The sequence below is a fragment of the Clarias gariepinus genome, chromosome 22 (genome assembly GCF_024256425.1).
Source record: "Clarias gariepinus isolate MV-2021 ecotype Netherlands chromosome 22, CGAR_prim_01v2, whole genome shotgun sequence".
In the NCBI taxonomy this organism is placed as follows: domain Eukaryota; kingdom Metazoa; phylum Chordata; class Actinopteri; order Siluriformes; family Clariidae; genus Clarias; species Clarias gariepinus.
Window position 1 is genome coordinate 23,554,262 of NC_071121.1, and position 20,519 is coordinate 23,574,780.

At 38.1% G+C, this 20,519-nt stretch overlaps 2 protein-coding genes across 3 annotated transcripts in view; both read right to left on the reverse strand.

The window, feature by feature from the left end:
• ube2j2 (ubiquitin-conjugating enzyme E2, J2 (UBC6 homolog, yeast)) lies at positions 1-5,940 on the reverse strand. Its single transcript, XM_053483325.1, has 7 exons — positions 5,767-5,940; positions 4,198-4,328; positions 4,069-4,109; positions 3,874-3,976; positions 3,519-3,657; positions 3,306-3,386; positions 1-2,001 (listed from the first exon to the last, which is right to left on the reverse strand). The coding sequence occupies exons 2-7, from the start codon at positions 4,326-4,328 to the stop codon at positions 1,747-1,749; spliced, it is 750 nt and encodes a 249-aa protein (XP_053339300.1). The 5' UTR covers positions 5,767-5,940; the 3' UTR covers positions 1-1,746.
• Positions 5,941-6,928: 988 nt separating this feature from the next.
• The window catches only part of acap3a (ArfGAP with coiled-coil, ankyrin repeat and PH domains 3a), a 58,052-nt gene continuing 44,461 nt past the window's right edge, over positions 6,929-20,519 (reverse strand). The window contains exons 19-26 of one of the 2 annotated variants that reach the window (XM_053482518.1): positions 20,348-20,449; positions 19,743-19,835; positions 19,224-19,444; positions 19,016-19,125; positions 18,789-18,899; positions 15,825-15,886; positions 8,501-8,603; positions 6,929-7,736 (exon numbers count right to left, since the gene is read on the reverse strand). In XM_053482518.1, the coding sequence (XP_053338493.1) occupies positions 7,730-7,736; positions 8,501-8,603; positions 15,825-15,886; positions 18,789-18,899; positions 19,016-19,125; positions 19,224-19,444; positions 19,743-19,835; positions 20,348-20,449 (809 nt within the window). In that variant the 3' untranslated portion in view covers positions 6,929-7,729. Of the gene's footprint in view, positions 7,737-8,500; positions 8,604-15,824; positions 15,887-18,788; positions 18,900-19,015; positions 19,126-19,223; positions 19,445-19,742; positions 19,843-20,345; positions 20,450-20,519 lie in introns of both variants that reach the window. The other variant, XM_053482517.1, reaches the window with a different exon arrangement.

The following is a 20,519-nucleotide window of genomic DNA, read 5'->3' on the forward strand; positions in this document are numbered from 1 at the left end:
GTAACTTTATTTAAAATCAGAATATTGCACAAGTTACACCATAAAAGCCAGAATTAAAGGTATTTTTGTGCGTTATAGTGTGTACATCATTGTAACAAACGTTATAAAAATACACAAAACAAATTGTAGTGTTGACCAGATCCAACAGAATTTTCTACAAAAAAAAAAAAGAAAAAAAAAAGAAAGCAAACACAACAGAAAGCAATCAGTGGTTACACACAAAGTAACAGGCCACAATCTGGGTGTTTCCTGAACCATCCACTCCACTATGAACATTATGAACTTCTTTCTTAATTAATAGCTGCTTTCCAAAATCTTTGTGCAGTTTTATAGTTTTAAAGTGGTTCTAATGTGCATTTCTGCCCCGATATAAAAAGTTTTTTTTAAGTATATACCGTATAATTTTTATAGTTTTTTTTTCACTTCGAGTTTGAGAGAGTTCATTTCCTATTCGATGTTCTTCCTTTACATGTGCATAAACATGATCATATAGGATATTCATTCAAATGACAAATCAGGCCTGTATTTTTAATGTTTAATGTGGACTTTCATGGTGCTTTTCTGCTTCTGGATGAGCGGCCTGAACGCCGTTCTCACTGCTGATGTAAAAACAAGTGACATCCGTTTTTCTTTAGGTATTTCTATCCACGTGTCACTTGAATGCAAGGCTCAAATGGCGAACTACGTCTGTCTACTGTTGTAACAATGAATAGGATACAAGATTTGTCTGTACCTGAAAAATTAAATATAAGCACCATCCTATGTGCAAGATTCAAACATTCATAACTTATTTCACTTCAAACCATCCGATTCAGCATTCTCTAACCCCTGCTGCAGTTCTTTATTCTACCAAAAGTACAAAATAAACTGCAAAATAAAACAATATTTATGACATATCTATTTATCTCTTTTTTTTATGTATTTCATCAAAAAAGTGCAACTATACAGCCTCAGCAAGGATTATAAAAGGCACACGACAAAGACAGAGCAAAATGATTTCACACAAAAACTTCATCCTTCACACAAATAATTTTAAAAGTGCCATGTGGAAATGAATCCTGCGAAAATAATTCCTGGTGCGACGTGAGGCTGAATACAGAAAAGTCGCCGAACCAGTCCTTATAGCTGTAAAAAAGATACAGTGGTACCTCGGCATACGAACAGCCCGCCTAACAAATTTTCACCTGAATGAAGGACTGAAATTTTGCAGGAACTTGTGTAAAGTTGTGTGTACATCCGGGAGCCGTTTAAAACTTGTTTTGCCATCAGTGAAATAAAAAAAAAGTGAATTTACAGATTTTTTTGTGTATTTTGGGGGGGGGGGGGGTTGGTGCAAGATTTAGTCGATACAGTAGTACCATGAGTCTTAAAAAATGTCATTCATCAAAAACGGCAAAAAAAAAAAAAAAAAAAGGAGCCACTTTTAGTTTTTTTAGTTTAGAAAGTTTAAAAGATAAGTTAAAGAGTAGTTAAATGTCTATTTATTACATACTTTACTTCATTTACATGTCTGTTTTGATAAAATAATTAATAAAGAGTTAATTTGCATTTACATTATGTCCTATGGGAGAATGTGTTTTGCTACACTCATTTTCGCCTTATGAACTTGAACAGATTAAATTTGTATGCCAAGAAATCGCTGTATCACGCAATTCCTTTTCCCACCATTAGCCCTGTTTGGTTTTGATTTGGACAGTTTATATATATATATTTTTTTGGCATAAGAGTCGTTTCTCCACATGTTTATTACTGTGCAATGCTCCGCAGCACGTACTTGACTGTGTACGCGAAAGCTGCAAAGCCGACAATGACAAACAGGTTCGTGAGCGCTCCTCCTAGGAGTCCGTTGTGGCGGTGTACCTGTTGAGGTTCAGGGGGCGGGGCTATACCGGCAGGGACATGTCCGTTCTGTGCCTCGCTGCGGGGCACGACGTCGGGCAGAGGCAGGGTCTGAGGGCGGGAACTCCCCTCTTCCTGCAGCCGCTGCTTCTGCTTGATCTCCTGTCATGGAGGAACAGAGGAATAAGATTACAATAATGAAGGAATGAAACATTTCGCAATGTAAAAATAATCAATACCATGTTGGTGTCATGTGGCCTGGAATAAATTTATTTATTTCTTCCTTAAAACAACCTAAGTGTTTTACCCTTTTCATACCACAGCACATTTACAGAGAAGAGGCTCTGTTTTAAGCCTTTCCACCTCTAAATGGCCATGATTTGGCCTTTGGGCCCTTTAACCCAATGCCCATGTATAATACCCAGCACCTGTGCATCCTCAACGCCAGTCCCGAGCCTGCAGAAATGGCTGGGTTGCAGCAGGAAGGGCATCTGTCATAAAGCCTGTGCCAATAAACGTCAAATCATGCGATGTTGTGACCACCAGAAAAGGAAAAATTCCAAGGGGGGAAAAAAATTCTACATTTCCTAGGTTAAGAATTTTTTAGCAAGTAAAAAAAAATGACATGCTGTACATTTTATCTACTAATAATTATATGATTAACATTACAGAAACATTACAATTTATGTAAAAGCAGCAATAAACTATTTTTTTGGCCAAATGAGTATTTTTTCTCTCTTTTTTTTTGGGAGTGAATAATTATTTTTTTTTTAATGGCTGTAGCAGTGCGGGAGATGAATCTGTTTAACCACAACGCAATGCCAAATTTCCGCGAAATCCTCAAAAGGAGGAAAAAGCAAGTGTCACTAGAAAGGAACTCCCTTCCTCCTCCTCTCTCATCTCTCTCACACTAGTCATGATTCTTTACAATGGTAAAGTCCAGGTTATTTTGTTTTATTTTTACTTTATATTTTGTAGTTATTATTTTTATATGAATATTTTTGGGTTGTGGAACCAATCAGAGTTTTCATTATTTCTAATGGGGGAAATTCACTTTGAGATAAGAGTGCTTTGGATGCACGCTCCCGGAACGAATTACGCTTGGATAAATCTAAGATTTAACTGTACTCTGTTTATCTTTGTGTTAAAATTTGTTTTATGCAAATAAATAAATTTAAAAAAAATCAGGAAGGGGCAAATACTTTATTACTAACTGGAGACTCCTTCCAAAAATGCTAAACAAACAATGTAAGCAGCAATGCACGCTTTTAAAACGCGTCAATGGTGCATTCATTGTAATGCTGTTACTAAGGAAATTATATGATAAAATGTATTGCTTTTGAAATCCTAGAACTTCGACTCCATCACTAATGACATGTAGCTAAGTTGAAGAAAAGATAAGCCAGGAAATACCTCACACTAACACTAAAAGATCGAAGCCTGACCAATCAGCATGCAGTACTTACGTCTACCACATCTGGAAAGAACTCGCAGAACACTTTGTCCTTAATGTTAAAGGCGAGGCTCTGTGAGGCGAGCTGTCTTTTCTACGGGTGCAGAAAAAAAAAAACAATGCGTCTTATTTTACACTAAACAAGAAATGTGAGGAAATATTAACAAATTAATAATAATATGAATTGAATTTATATTAGTTATAATGTTAAATGCAGTAAACTCACTGTAAAATCTGACGTTTCTATGCTGCCCAGAGTGGGACCTTTTTCCAGCATGAAGCTCAGGAGGCCGGTGAGGATGGTGGACACGGACCATGCAGGGTTCCACATGTCAGGGTGAAAATCAGTAATGGAGAGACACAATCTAAAAAAGATAGAGAAAGTGAAAAGAGTTATGATAATTACAGACAGCTGGTATGTTCGCAATGTCGACACTCCTTGCTGTTAAATGACGTGTTGTTTGAATAATGAGTCGGAGTTAACCCAAAATTCATCAGCACATCTGCGTGGTTATGGCATGCCCCTCTAATAATAAATGCTCATCCTATTAATCGTATGTTTAATAATTGTGTGCAAGTACCTTGTGTTGCATTTAAACCTGCCATTCGGCGTGATCATATATATGCTTGGAGGTTTGAACGGGAATTCTCTAGGAAATATGAGCTTCCCGTGATAATAACCGCCTGCAATCAGGTAAAGAAAAAAGTGTTAAAGTAAATCACACACCCACAATGCTAATTTATGCTTGAATTTATATTATATATATAAAAGATACCTTCATATGGTGTGTTCTCAGGACCACGAACAAGATAATGCCTGAAATGACAGCAGTAATGGTAGGAGTTTATTTATTCAGATCAAATGAAGAGTATTAAACAGATAAAGAGTCTTTAAAGCACATTACCATTCCAGGATGTTTGAAGGCAGCGGTTCTGCGCATATGTAAGGAACAGGGTCTTTCTTTATTCGCAGGTAATCCTGTTTTAATCTCTGTGTTGCTGTCGTAGGAGCTCTTTTGTTAATATTCCTGCTCATCTAAAAACACAACATTTGTTTTCAAAGCTAGATCTAAAACATGACCAAAAAGTATTATTTCATAGATTTTGTTGGTTAACATTACACTCTTAGAAATGTTCACATTAAGCATGATTGCCCTCACTCCCCGCTATAGATTCGAGATGCGTGCATCATCAGAATAGTGTGTGCCGTAGAAAGGGAGGTTGTGCGTGTGCAGTGTTGTCGTGACCAGGACATCTGTCTTCTTGTGCCTTTTCTGAGGTTACATTAGCTACTCTTCCATAGTGTTTCATTCTTTGCTCTTTTTATCACTGTTTTATTTTTTTTCATTTTGCATGTTTGTTCTTTGGTGACCTAACACAGCTAACACACTACTTATAAAAATTAGTATATCTTACAAATTAATGTACATAGACCAAATTATTATTTTTATTTTTTTATTAGTTTTAAAGTATTTTCTGCAACGTTTATAAATTGACAGATCTTTTCTATGACAGGTTTTTAAGAGTTAAACACAAGACAAAAAGAAAAACGAGGAAGTTAACTTTCGCACTATGCAAAATTATATTACTGGTATTACAGGGAATAATGTCAAGTGACTGTGTAGGTCAGAGAATGAAATTGGCATGTGCACAGAAGACACCGATGACGTCGTGTATAAACAGCGAACTACTTTCGCTCTCAGGTATGACCGGCTTTCTGTTTCTGATTCGATCCAGTGAACCAGACTGCGAGGTTCACGTCTCCGATTTGAAACTAGCTCTCTGTTTTCAGACAGCCAAACCTGTCTGGCCTTCAGACAAAAAAAAAAAAAAAACTATTCCAAACCAACACTTTGCTGAACTGCAAAAATCAGGTAACTTGTCATAGAGTGAGATCTGACCCCTAACTTCATCCACTGCAGTGCATTCTGGGATTTAAATTCCAGTGTTTTTACAAAATCCTTCACTCCGTCTCAGTACAATTTCTCATTAATACAAGTTTGTCTAGATTTTCTTATTTAGCCTCAAACAGCGACACTTGATCATTCTCTAGTTTTTCTGCAACTGCACTGGGGGTTATGCCCTGAGGTCGCCTTGTGACGTCAGTGGGTTACACCTGAGAGCTTCTAACAGGAATAACGAAAATACACAATCAGCCAACAAATCAATAAAATAATCACTATAAACAGCAGAACTATTACAGTATAAATGTGAATAATGTTTTCAGGATGAAGGTTTACCTTAAAGAGACACTATTATATTTGAGTTGGCACGCGCGCAAAGAGAGTAAGTTTAGTGCGTACTTCAAATATTATTAGTATTACTACTACTACTACTACTACTAAAAATATCATATGCTGCCAGTGACATAAATTAAATAAAAAATATGACGCAATCTTCACTGTCACATATGATACTAAACCCGGTGGGTATAAAGGACACACACAGCTAGCATTATGCTAACAGCGTCTTACCTCTTTCACACCTTTTCCTATAAACTCAACCGGAACTAAAAAACAAATCAAACACAAGAACTAATTTTACCCCCGAACGAAAACACAAAAGGAAAGGAAACCCTGAAAGTAAACATTAATGCGGTTTAAGGTAGTCGTGCTAGTATTGACGTTAAACTCGGAAGCTCCGGGAGGGGGCGGGTCCAAACGAAGGCTCGCTTCGACGGCTGATTCGTTCCCTCGATTGTGACGCAACCAATCAGCGTCCACAAAGTAGTGACGGGAAGTTTGAATCATTTTAGTGACTCGGTTCTTTGAGTCTTGTTCATCAAAATGAACGGATCTTTTTTAAATTCATTTATTTCATTTAGTTATTTTGATCAGAAATAAAACAGTATGTTGTATTTTCAATGAAAAGACCCCCAATACGTCTACATACACAAATTGTAACTATAGTTCCAGTAATGAAAATATTACAGTGCAGCTAAGAACATATTATAATCAACAGAATGAGTAGCTCACCTCTTATATCTTCCAGTCTGAGTCGTTCGTTCTTTTGATGAAGTTTTTTTTTTTTTTTCATCTGTGCAGGATGTTGTTTGGAACACGTCTACTTACCTCAGTTACCACAAGTTTGCTAGCTAAGCTTTAGCTAAAATGCTAATGCGGTAGTGTTAATTTATATGCTAACGTTACATTTAATTGTGATCCGTCATCCATACACTACATACAGTATTGTCCTGTTTCAACTCCTACTTTTTAATGTGGTAATTTAAACTACAATGATTCTACTGTAGTTAGCTGGTTAGCTAAACATCTAGCAGTTTCACACCTGTAATGAAAATCAGCCATGGCCTAAATTATGTATGATTTCATGGCTTAATATATTATTAACTAATGAGTTACATAAAAAATTCACCCATGTACAGTTCCCATGAATGGAAAATCTAGCTGTGGACGCCAAAAAAGTTTAATTTATTTGGTACCAGGTTGTAAACATGTTTATTTCTGTTGCAAAGTTGGAAATTTTAAGAGGCCTTGGTGTCTATGCGGATTGATTCACTTTAGGAGCCACGCTTCCCTATTGACACACTCATGCCCATTATTACTAGTTGACAATCCTGCTATAGTAAACCCTTACTTTAAGATGTCATATAGATGCCAAACACAAAAAAAATACACACAGATTGATTTTAGCTTTATTTTTTTTGTTACAAAATACCACAATTCTCATGATATATTAGCATTTTGCATCTAAAAAGTACTATACACGTACACCATCTGCCTTTGAGTTTGCAATCCTATATGGTAACTGTACAGAATAAGGAGCAGGACAAATGTAGGACTACACCAGCATAGTCATCACTGACGATCACGCTACAAACCTGACACAACTGGAAAGGAGCTGAAGACGATTTACTTACAGTCCCAAATACATCATAGTGTGAACTGGGATTGTTTTGAATAAAAGAAGCAGATGAAGATAATAAATGCATTAAAACAAAAGCAAAAACTGACATTCCTTCATTTTTTTGTATTATATGCAGCCATGACCTATTGTAGAAATCCTATCCTCTACAATAACTGTAGTGATGCAAGATTTAGTCACTATTTTCTGAATGTCTAGACAGTATTCAAACACAAAATACCCTCCCACCAAAAAAAAAAAAATATTAAAATAACGTGTAGGTAAAAAAAGGAGGATAAGTCCAGCTGACCCTCATATAGTCCTTAAAGCTTACAAAACATTTTTGTAATAAATCCTTTGCACAAGCATTTTCAAAAAAAACTTTTTAAAATTAATGTATTCGTAATTGATTTTAAGTTGAATTTTTGGGGTTCTGTAAATTCAGTCATTCTCTAAGTCCGTGTCAACACTGTTGCTTTATAGCTCCAGTCTGTGCAGATTCTGTGTGAAATGTGAAGTTCGACTTTTTTGGGGGGGTTTTCTGCCATTTCCGGGTCCACGCCTACATCCCGTCCATCAAACTCTGGATGAAAAGAAACATGAACATGAAAAGAAAATTTATCTCAGTTGGCACCAGGGTTTATCGATTATATTAGAGCAAATCAGTCACTTTAAACCACAGTGACTAGACAGTGAGTAGAATTCTGACACACCCTTAAATTTTTGGTTGTGAAAATGTTGGGACAACGTTGGTATTAGGTTGATTTTGAAATTTAGAACACCTTTTATGAAATGACGTCAGAAGAACTGTATGATTTATATGTTAATAATGTTAAACTGAAGTCAAACGTTACTAAAATTGCAAGTAAAAAAGTCATCTTCTTCTAGCAGAGTTTTACAAATATTTAGGAATTTATTCCTTAAAAGAAGCAGAATTATCTGGCAATAGAACAAGAACATTTGACTAAAACATTTGACACAATCTTGTGTTTGGTTTGTAGAAATCTTTTTTTAAGAAATTATAAAAAATATTTGGCTAGATTCAAGAATATTTCATTTGCTAAGATTGTATTTTTTGCAGTATAAACCCTGTTAGAAACATAAGGGAGCATGGATGTGGTTGAACATTGCACAACGAGATGTTAATCTGTATAAATGCTCCAAACAGTGGATACAATTTTGTCGTTTTGAGGTTGTATAGGCAACATTACTGTATACCAACGTCATTTTATCAAAGTGATTTTAACTCTCAAAAAACAAGATTGTTCCAACTTAAATTCTAACGCTTATCCCAGCTTTGGTTTTCTGCTGGGAGGATGCCAGAGAGCAGGGCATCATGGGAGTTACCTGAAGGAGTGGCGAAAGTGAATGCTCCTGCGCTTGAGCTTCTCAGGGTTGTGAGACGCCATGTGGGAAAACTCGCGGAAGATGTCCAGATACGTGGTGTCGCCTAGAAGAGGAGGGAAAGACGTCCGTATGTTTAAGACACACGTAAGAAATCAACATATCTGATGAAATAATAATGAGACGCAGAACAGCAGTATTTGTGAATGTAGAACGGCTAAACGTGTCCTTTAATATGAATGCTGTATTGATATATTACTGCTTTGTGTGTCATGTATGATAAAAGTAAGCAAGTATAGACTTATTATAAAATGAAATAAAGTTGGCTCAAAATGTAATGTAGTCATGAGGAAAGATCTGAAGGTCCCAGGTTCAAACCCTATTATGACCAAGTTGCTAATATTGGGCCCTTGAGCAGGGCCCTTAACCCTCAACTACTCAGACGAATAAAGAGATAAAAATATAAGTCGTTCTGCATAAGGGCGTCTGCCAAATGCTGTGATGTAAATGTAACTTAATAGTCTGACCCCCATATAGTCCTTAAAGCTTACAAAACATTTCTGTAATAAATTCTTTGCACAGTATCACCCGTATTTTGCATTTTTTTATTTTATTTTAAAGATAATATTTCATCCCATGCCTCCTATACGTTCATCACATTTTAGTGGTTTTACTGATATTTCACTAAAACCCATAGAAATATTTTTTGGATTTAAAAGCAACCACCTGAGTGTACTGTATATCCGTCCTTTATACAGAATGTAGTTACATCAGTAATAATTCTGCAAGAAATATAAAGATAACACTAACTAGCTTATTAATTCCACTTGGTTTCCGTTAGTGAAAGTGTTAAAACACAATTAAGGATGATCTTTGAAGTGTTTTCACACCTGTGTTATTTATAATGAAAGCGTAAGGAAAAGGAATGAAGTTATTTATATACACACTGTAAAAGCTGTGCTGTGTTAGTGAGCATAAAGTGAATAAAGACAGACAAACAAAAGGCACGAAGCAGAAGAACAGGTCAGCGGTTCACTCATGTCTTTCCTTTATTTATTTTTTTATCAGGAAAAAAGAAGAGAAAAAGCAGAGCAAGAACAGGAGTGGATTAGTTCACAGATGAACGTAAAAGTTTTAATACATCAGTCGAACAAGTTATTTTACAGAGTAAGATCAGAGTACGACAGGAGAAGAAGTGGAGTCTGAAAGCAAGTCAAGAGTTCATCTACTGTATCTACAGAACAGAGTTTCGTACCGTAATCAAGTGTTTTTCCCCATTCTACATTTCTTTACAGACTAATGCAGTTCTTTCCCTTTGTTTACAATCAAACAAAATGAAATAAATAAGTAAACAATAAATCAAATAAAAGTGCTACATGCGTTAATGAAGAACATCGAACCCAGAACATCTCCCTGTATAAAGAAGCTACATTAAAAAAAACACACTGTCCGCGTCCACGTCCCACCCTCGGGTCTTTAGATGAGGTAAAACACGAGACAATGCTCTGAACCAGGGGTGTCCAAATCATATCGCGCTCAGTGATTAGTGTACATTGACAAAATGAAATCAGTTTATTGCTCTACACTTTTCTAAGTGGAATGACAGAAAGATCTCTTTTTCTTTTTCTTTCGAATCTAAAATTCAGTTACGGTCTGATTTTAATATAAAACACAGCTTGATTATTTAGTTTTGGACTTATTTTCGACACCCCCGCTTTAAAACTGAAGAAACTATCTATTATGAGTATATAAAGTATAATTTAGTATAAGTATTACAAAAAAGTAATACTTGTTTTACAGATTAGATATGAAACATGTTTCCTTCCAGATTAAAAATGCGCCTGTGATCTGTAACTCATTTCAAACTTTCACCACCTCACTTTCAGCATTGTTGATTTTCAGGAATGTACTGTATAACGTCTAGTGTAACATAAAAGCAGCCGTTTCACCAGGTGAACTTGTGGAGTGTTATGAAGTTCATGAAGCTTTAGGATCTGACCCGTCCTGCTTCCTGCTTGGACAGCTTCTGTCCTGCATATGGAAAAGCATGATGGCCGTAGCCGCAGTAATGCCAAAATGAGCATAACCTTTTTAATTAATGACATTCAGATACATGTTGATAGAGTAAATCTTCCCCTACACAAAAGTAATACTCAACATAGTCTTCATCACTTCATCATTGTTGAACCCCACTCTCGAATCCCCTTTGAAAATCCCCTTTGCCACGGTTAATAGTCTCCCACTGGGCTACAGGATGTTTACTGACCAGAACAATGTGCATAGATTGGTGAAGAAATTTAAAAAAGGGGAAACCAGCACTGAAGACGAACCACACAGTAAGTAAGCGTTTTCTTGATTCGTACCATGCTCAGGAATGATTGTTCGCATTGCTCTTTGTGCTCCATTCTCGGGCACGCTTGCTTATTTACACGATCCAGCAGGTGGCAGTATGCAACTACTTTGTCTATGAACCACCTTTAAACTCGAGAGAAGAAGCAACAAAGCACAAGAAAGTTGACTTTCTTAAACTTTCAGGTTAAATTTTAAGACCAATGTTCTCAAGGGCCTTCTTAATTTATCAGCTATGGTTGTGTAAGTCTGAGACTCAGATTAGAGGTTTCGTATGAGACTTAGAGCACTGATGACGTGTGATCTACTACCATTCTTAAGGAACGATTGCTTCCATGTTTGATTCGATCCGTGCCCCGAGTACACTGTATCGTTCCGGAAACCACCTTTTACAGGGAAACGGTTTCCGAGCACTGAACGATTGTGTTCTCACTGATCAAAATGAACCAAACTTAGGGGTCAAGTGTTCTTGGGATATTATCCCAGGGTGCTGATGTAAAAAACGCCCTAGGGTGGGAAAAGTGGAATGCATCGCTTGTGATGGAGTCCTTGTTGAGGAGTGCCTTTGTATAAAGGATGAGTTACTCCACCAACATGTGCAATCTGAAAAACCCATAGTACTGTGCAAAAGTCTTAGGCACCTGTGTTTTTATATATATATATAAAATAAATATTATGTTATATAATATATAATATAATATTATATATACTATTACAGCGCCATATAATATTATATAATATATTATATATAGGTCAAAAAAAGGAAGCAGAATATTACGTAAAAGAGCACTTCGACAAAAAGAGAAGAAAAGACTAGAAAAGCTTTTGGGTTTTGCTACATGAAAAAAGAAGCAGGTACGATAAAGTCCTCTGTACGACTGTGTCTGGTTCTGCAGGATGTTCAGTAAAACTAAGCAGCTCATTTCCTTAAAAATTTCCTGCACACACTGTAACTAACACTATACTTTAACCCAAATTATTAATATTATTACTTTAACCACCCCAATTATTGCCTTTGTTCACTTCATTACTGTTTAATGCTTTATATAGTTTTTCATGTAGATACTTTTTTCTTGAAGATCCACAGCATTTATTTGCAGACTTTTGCACAGAACACAGTATGCCGCTTAACAAAAAGTTATACCCGCGTGAGCATTACAGCAGTACAGCCCTCGTACATTAAAATAACTTATGTAAGCAATTACATAAGTTGGAAGTAAATAAACACCAGAGCCATTTAAAGGTGGAGTTTTGTCAAGGTTAAAAGTGTTCCTAGACCTTGAATAATCCCATAACCTTAATAAAGATTAAAACCTCTAATCTTTTAATGCTTTAACAGTCCCTCGAGACGTCTTCAATTTAAACTCCACAGACGTGAAAGGTTTAACGTTGCGCAGGTAGACGAATATTCATATTCATACAATCACTTACAGTAAAAGTTTCACAGAGCATGTAAATAAACCAACAAACAAACAAATAAATAAATAAATAAATAAATAAATAAGATTCTCAACATTTTACACCCGAGAACCAGATAAATGCAGCGAGAACATACACAACATGAAAGACACAATCATCCATGTTTTTTTCTAATCCTGTCTGATATTTGGCTATCTGTCTGGCGAGTTATGGTTTGTGGATTTTAGCAGATCAGTAAGAGTTCGGATAAACGTTTTGCTGTATGCCGAGTTAAGTTAAAAAAATACTATCTTTCCGTGTTTTTTTTTTGTTGATAAAACAATACAAAAAATACTGATTATCTCATTTGAAATTATCATTGCAACCTCGCTCCGGGCAGCACGTTAGAAGAAAAGATCTTAAGACGATTCTCAAGATACAGTAGCATCCAAAACCAACAAACGGTCATTGTTATTAGTATTTTTCTTTTTCTAAAAAAGTGCATACTTGCTTTTCAGCTCTACATAATTAACGTTTGCTTCAAAGACGTTTTAGGATTTTACGATATATATATATATATAATACATCACAGTTATTTATACCAAGCCCACATCCCCAAGATTCATGCGTTTGATTTGATAGTGTGAATATCGAATCCCTCGAAGCCCAATCCTTGAAAGTGTTTAAAAATTTAAATAAAATTTTTTGTTTTTTTAAAGCTACCTCAAAGACACAAGCGAATAAAGAACAGCTGCCTCGAGTGTCTGGAGGCTCTTTTCATTCAGAAAATAGATTGAAACCACGATCAAATATGAGACTATAAAGCCCTGACACACTACATCACTACCGTCAGTCGAGAATGATGGATGATCTCTTCCTGTTTTAGTTGAAAAGATGCACACGAGGAATACTGTTGAAAAGGAAATAACTCTCCGTGTCTGTGATAACAGTAATTTGGTTTATTGAATACTTATTAATGTATAAGATTTTACGTTGTGTTACCTTATATTTAACTATAGCTACAATTTTGCTGGACTTGAAAAATGTTCAGGAAAAAATGTTTACATCCATCTATCCATCCTATAGAAACCTCTGTAGTGCAACTAGGGACTGTGGAGTCCAAAGGTGATCGTTGTATTTATTCCCATCTCGTACAACCGTGATGGGACCCCCGGTCATCATTCACACACTACAGGTAATTTGGGAGCGCCAATGAGCCTAATCTGCATGTCTTTGGACTGTGGGAGGAAACCAGAGCACCGGGAGGAAACCCACCAAGCACGGAGAGAATCCATGCTGGAATCGAACCCAGGCAACAACGCTAACCACTAACCCACCAGGCCACTAACATGTTTACAACGTCCTCCATTATCCACATTTTTTTGTTGAATAACAGCTAATTAGATTAAGTACATCGTCAGCTACAAATTGCGTATGTAAATGTCCTATTTGGATGGAACTTTGATTTATAATGCACTCGCAAGTATCAAGCACTCAAAAACTCCTGCACCGCGAGCAATTCAGCATAGCCACGCTAGTCCTAAACTACCGCTGACAGCCATGTCTGTGTTTCAGGGCTTTAAAGACTCAAGGACGAGAGTTGTCCGGAATGATTTCCCCTCAAAGCAATTCTCATCATTTTGGTCACGCTATTATTATTAGACATAATTAGATAAAGCTGAGAACCAGGAAGCAGTTTGATAGTGCTTAGGCTGAGACATTGGTCACGTAGTGTTAGTCTTTAGCTTAGGGTTAGACTCCCAGTCTATCCAACAGCACCTCATGGTATAATCATTATAGTATAACTGATGTGTTGCTTAAACGTGATTCGTAACGAATAATAAACCCTGATGAAGTGTGATATCATTTGCACTGACTGGTGAAGGATATTCATAAATATCAGAAAACCAACAACACCAGTACAAGCTGAACCCTGTCCCCTCTATAGAACATGAACGTGTGCAGCGGTACCACGGCATACAGATTCTCTCAGTATATGAAGCATTTACAGATTGCGAGCGAACAGGCCGAGCTGAAACGGACGCGAAGTCGCGTGTTCGTCCGGGAGACGCTCAAAACTGAGATTTATTATCTCATTTATTATTATTTTTTTTTGCATTTTGTGCATAGCACCATGAGTCCTAAGAAAGTTAGCAAGAAGAAAATAGAGCCAGTTTGGTTTTTAAAGCAGTTAGTGCCAAAAGGAATCATACATTAGGGTTAATTGAGCATTAATGTCAATTTATATATAATGTTTTGATTGTTTTTATATGCGAAAACATAATTATAGTGTTGGAAATTGGTAATATTGGTAATATTTTTGGTAGGCTGGAACGCATTATCTGCATTTACATTATTTCCTATGGGAAAGTGTGTTTCACGATACAAATTTTCACCTTAAGTACGCCTCCGGAGCGCATTAAATTCTTATGCCGAGGTACCGCTGTATTTTGGTCACAGGCAAAAAGTTTAAAAAGATTTATACAGTTGCCGGGAGCTGACCATGACTTTATAAAGCTTGTTAGGGTTACATTCATGACAAACCATAACAGCAAGAAGTGTATGACTGATTTATATTCTGTAACACGTAGCTCTCTCGTGCATAGTTTTTCTCTTTACATGTGTGTGTCAAGTCTTAAATGCTTTTCTTAAAAAGTTTTTTTTTTTCTCCCAACCCAAACATTACAGTTAGAAAGCCAGATTGCTGCTGATGTCTCAGTAGCAAATACACCCTCTTTCAAAAGTAAGTACACCCCTCTAATTTCAGAGACAAAAAATTTAGTTCATCTTCGCAAAGGACAATACTATAGAAATGAAACTTGAATATATTTTTGAGTAGTCGATGTGCAGCTTGTATAAGAGTATAGATTTACTGTCTTCCAAAAATAACTCAATATACAGGCATTATTGTCAAAACAGCTGGTGACAGCTGTACATCTTTACCCGGGCAAAGTCACATGACATATTCATCATGTCCATGTGTTTGTCAGTGGCCGAGTACATCTCCACACCTGAACCCTATCGAACACCTGTGGGACATAGTCCTCAAGTGGAATCACACGATGTTCACACAAAATATTGACACTGTGGACACAGTTTGGACATGTCCACTTAGGGTGGGTACTCTTTTTCATTTGGAAGTTATCTAGACCATAAAGTCTGCATGTGGAGTTATTGTTAGAGGACGGTAAATCTGTACTGCTATACAAGTTGCACATTGACTACACTAAAGTATTTCCGAGTTTAATTTCTATAGTATCGTCCTTTAAGACCATATAATTAAAATAGTGGCTGCTGATATGGGAGGGGTGTACTTACTTTTGTGAGATACTGTATGGAAGAATGATACTTTGATTTTGCACAGTGAGATCCACCCTATGGTATTTAGATGTGCTGTGGGATAACTGTGTGAGGCAGGAGATTAGCAGAAAGAGAGAGACAGACACAGACAAACAACTAGAGAGAGAGTCAGAGTCTATGCTACACCGGGACATCTAACACTCAGCTATGTTGAGGCAAATAAACTCCTGGATGCATTTCTTGTACTGCTGTTCTGTAGGACTGCTGCTTGGGTATTGACCTGGCTGTCCCAGCGGCCCCTCGGACTCCCTCATCTCCTCGTTCATCCGCGCCAGACGCAGCCTAGAGCGAGCAAGAGAACGAGAGTTAGGCAGAGACAAACAGATAGAAAGGGTCTCTTCAATCACCGCGACTGATAAAACATACAAATGGTGTTCAAGTCAAACCGGGACTCAAGAAGACTTCAAGGAGAGTATGATCTTAACCGAGGTGGCTCGGAGCCCGCTGCAGCCCTTTTCCGTACACACTAGTGCAGTGGTTCTCAAAGTGTGGGGCGCGCCCCACTAGTGGGGAATAGAGACATGACAGGTGGGGCGCAATGAACGGGAGGGAATTTGTGGAAAATAATAGGAAAGTACCTATTCTAATTCATGCTTTTCTTAATTGATTTTTTTAATCTTTATTTTCTTTATCAGACACTCGAAACTAAATAATGACACACAAATAAATTGATCATTAATACAAGTAAATTAAAATAACATCAGAGAAAAAGTGGAACCATAGTGCAACAATAACGGTTTAACGTCGGCATGTTAATTGCAGAGGAACAATATATAAGGAAACATTCGGTATTATATATGTCATTTCATTTATTCCTATGTGTATTCTGATGTTTCTGTGCTTTTGTTAAACATTAATATCTTATCAAGCAGTACTAGTCTGGCATTTCTAGTTTCCAGTGTGGCAACAAAGTTGCTTTTTGATCCTTCAGGCGCTGAACAGAAGGGAAGATCAATATCGTTCTACGCTTTTTGTTGCTGTGCGGCATTTTGCGATGATCCCTAAATCATCCCTTGTGCCGTAGAGAATAATGGTGTTTATGCTTTTAAACATGTATAATTTAAGGCGGATGTCGCTTAAACACACTGTAGAGAGGAAATATATGAGGGTATCTTATTCGCGGGTTTATTTACGCAGCTATTGAATTCGGAGATGCGAATATCAAACTAACTTTACCGCGGACACAAACAGGTGTTATGCGCTAAAATGCCCCCCTGCCACGGATTGCCCCCCTACATAATCTCTATCAAATATTATATTAGGACATACATTCAAAGGTTTATTATTACCAAATATATTATTACTATTATAATTAACCCTAGGCACGTGACAGCCGTCGAGACGGTTAATACAAATCCCCCAAAATGATTATTTTATGGCACATTTATTTTGTAGGGGTTTGTCAATGTACAAATAACAAATTATTTATCACAAATTACACTAAATATTGTTTGTGGTAAAAAATTACAGGAAATGATTTTTATTATAAAATAAGCAATATAAAAATATACATGTGGTATATGAAAAAATATATAATTTATATATTTTGCCCCCTATACAACCTTTTTTTATATTGCTTACTTTATAATTAAATTAACTAATTAAATAAACAGTAGCGTACTGTATGTAGTGAGCATAATAACATCAATGGATACATTTGTTACATGGACCACAAATAAGCAGGTGATTCAGTCCTATCAGCCCAATCAACCAAAAATCCAGCCAAAAGGAAAACATGATGAAGCCCATGTTGCGCTTGGATTCATGGTGGGGATGGTGGGGCAGAGGAGAGACCTCTGTGTGTTTTGTGTCTTAAACCGCTGGCAGCAGACAGCATGAGACAAAGTAGGAAGACACTTATCGACAACATCTTTTTTTGAAAGAAAGCTCTAGATAAGTGACAAAGTAAGCCTGTTATAACAATTGCACGTGTATTTTATCTGTTTTGAACTTGGTGTTATTTGATCTTATCGGTTTAGAAATTGATATTTCAATAAATAGTACACTTGGCCGTTTTCGTTATCATTTTGTTGACAAGTGGGGCTTGAAAATTCGCCCACCCTCTTAAGTGGGGAATGACAGAAAATGTTTGAGAACCACTGCACTAGTGGAACGTCTGAAACGGCTTTGCAGTCTGTGTGAACTGTGCACACAGTCATTCTCCACACAGTTACTACCACATCCCTTATACAATCCTGACCTCCCTCCAAGCCATTTCCACATGGTTGGAGTTCCTGGGAGGCCAGCGTTTCAGACGTGACTCAAACAGGCGGTCCAATCGTGGCTTCAACGTACTGATAAAACTTTCTACCTCGATAATATCCATGCACTGGTGAAAGACTGAGATGAGTGCGTTAGTGTAGCAGGGGATTATAGAGAAACAAAGAGAGTTTTTACCCTCAGGAATGTGTTTTGTTATTCTGCATAATCAAAAGTCCCGGTTTGGCGCTGATCCGGCTGCTGTAACCTCTCGCAGCCGAAGGTTTAGAGAAAGCTGATGGGCCGAGCGCTCTCAGAGGGGAGGGATGAGAGGTACTTAGTGCTCATACATTAATCACGACTCTACAGCCAATCAGGGGCGTCTGTGCGCTCACGCAAGCGGAAGGAGCGGAGTTCGAAAAAAGATGCGGTCGGCTGGCGTCACGAGGTTCGGAGGAAACACCTGATAGTCTTCGACCCGCCCGACTGGGTGGTAGTAATGTAAGTAGCCTTAATGTGGAGCCCCCCTAGTGATGGGGAGGAATAGGACACGACTAAATTAGGGAGAAAATCAGGGGAAAATCCGCCAAAAACGTACTGAGAAACTCCGGGGTACTGAGAAAACTTTCTACCTCGATAATATCCAAGCACTAGTGAAACGCTGGGATGAGTGCGTTAGTGTAGGAGGTGATTATATAAAGAAATAAAGGAGCGTTATACTCTCAGGATGTGTTCTGTGATTCTGCACGATCACAAGTCCCGGTTTGATTTGAACACTCCTTATAATAAAATATAAATAAAATATAATAAAACAGTCAGTTTTTTTATGAAAGATCAGTACGAGTAGGACGAGTAGCAACAAGAAGGCACTCGATCCTCTTCACAAGGCGTTTAAATGTCTGAATGGCATACCGTGTCTCTGTTATTCACTCTAACTTGAAGTGTGTGTGTGTGTGTGTGTGTGTGTGTGTGCAATGACACTCACAGAGTGACGATGTCAGCGTTGGCAGCCTGCACCGCTATGCTGAGAGGATCCTGACCGTCATCATCGCCGTCATTCTGTGTGGCTCCTCGTTTCAGGAACAAACACACCTGCCTGCAAATCACAGCACCACACACACACACACACACACACCCAGCACATTCAGCCACAGCATACTCACACTAACCGAGTGTGTCTGTGTGCCTGCAATAGTGTTCGTGTCTACACACCCTGTGTGCCCTAAATACGTAGCGTGGTGTAACGGCCCCCTTCCTTTCAGGTCTCTTTGGTTGACGTCTGCACCGTTTTGTAGCAGAAACTCGCATGCTATTAAAGATCCCTGTCGGGAAAAAAGAAAACAATCATAAAAAAATAAATAAACCAGGATTCTGTACGGAGAATTGCTTAACAATTTGCTTAACTGAACCATTGACTCACTCCGATCACGGCCTGTATGAGGGGACTCTTGCCCTCGTCCTCGTCGTTCGCGGAGTTGACATCAGCGCCGTGTGCCAGCGCTTCGGCCATGACGGGAAGGTTACGAGCCTGGCAGGCTTTATAGAGCAGTGTGCCGAGAGGCAACTCACGCGCGTCCTCCGGGTCTGATGCCTCCGGCTCCAGCTCCACCTCACCGCTCGAGTCCTCGGACACTTCACACTCTACACACGCACATACACACAAACCAGACGGCTGGTTGTTTATCTACGTCTGGATTGGGATGTTCACTCTCAATTAAGCGTAAACATACAATTATCTTTTACCTTTTTTTTTCCCGCAGATACTTTCTAATTTCACTTGTGAAAGCTTTTCCTGTTTAAACCATAGGTTTATTATTTTTTAACCTACGTGTCCTGCATGCAAATGTGTCCTTGTTTTTAGTAATAGCCTCATGTCTCACTAACTCTGCGTGTAAAGATCTAAGAAAGACGACGGTGTGTAGGTCTTTCGTGGTCTCACCTTCTTCAGTGACGCTGTCCACCACCGGGCCAAACAGAAGGACGTCTGTGCTGCCGTCGCTGCTGCCGCCCAGACCGCTGTCGCTGCTGAGACCTGCGGGACCAGAGAGCGCCATACAGTGGACGTGTTACATGCTGACACTCCCATTCCTATCACCGTTTACATCATTATGCTCGTGCATTTGTAGAGATCTGAATAAACCAGATAGCGCCAACCTTGTTTAATTCATGGAATAAAACAAACACTGAAACACGAATTGCTTACTTTCCGATAACAGCACGCCCCCCAAAGTGTTTTACTCCTCATACACCACAGAAAAACTCTGGAGTATCACTTCTCTGATGCTCTTCTCCTCTTCTTGTCTCTCTACATCAACCTAAGCCGCTAACCTAACCATTGATTAGCTCTCAGGTCTAATCAATAAGCATTTATATAGGGTTACATTCCCTTTCGACTGCATTATAGGCTCTTATAGAGCGAGGTCTGCTGCACTAATGGACCACATGTACTCGATTTAATAAATGAAGGAAGAGTGCTATGAAAGGCTACACTCGGTCTCAGGATAAGCTTTCGTCTCTTTGTCCTGTCTGGGTTGTAGGACTTACTGCGAGGCCCCGAGCTGTTGTCAAAATAGGAGAACAGGGAGTCCAGTTCGTCAGGACAGAAGAGCGAATCTCGTCTGAACTTCCTCTCCAAAGCTGTGGTGGCTGATGGACGAGAAGAAAAAAAGGAGCAGGGATGTGAGCAGCGGCTTTCTGTTTTGTACATTAACGACTA

Bases quoted from the DNA above. Each gene is read 5' to 3' on its own strand.
- ube2j2 (XM_053483325.1), bottom strand. From the start codon at position 4,328: ATGAGCAGGAATATTAACAAAAGAGCTCCTACGACAGCAACACAGAGA. The intron at 4,110-4,197 runs GTAATGTGCTTT...CTGTCATTTCAG, and splicing joins CCTTCAAACATCCTGGAATG to GCATTATCTTGTTCGTGGTC. The intron at 3,387-3,518 runs GTGAGTTTACTG...CTGCACCCGTAG, and splicing joins TAGAAACGTCAGATTTTACA to AAAAGACAGCTCGCCTCACA.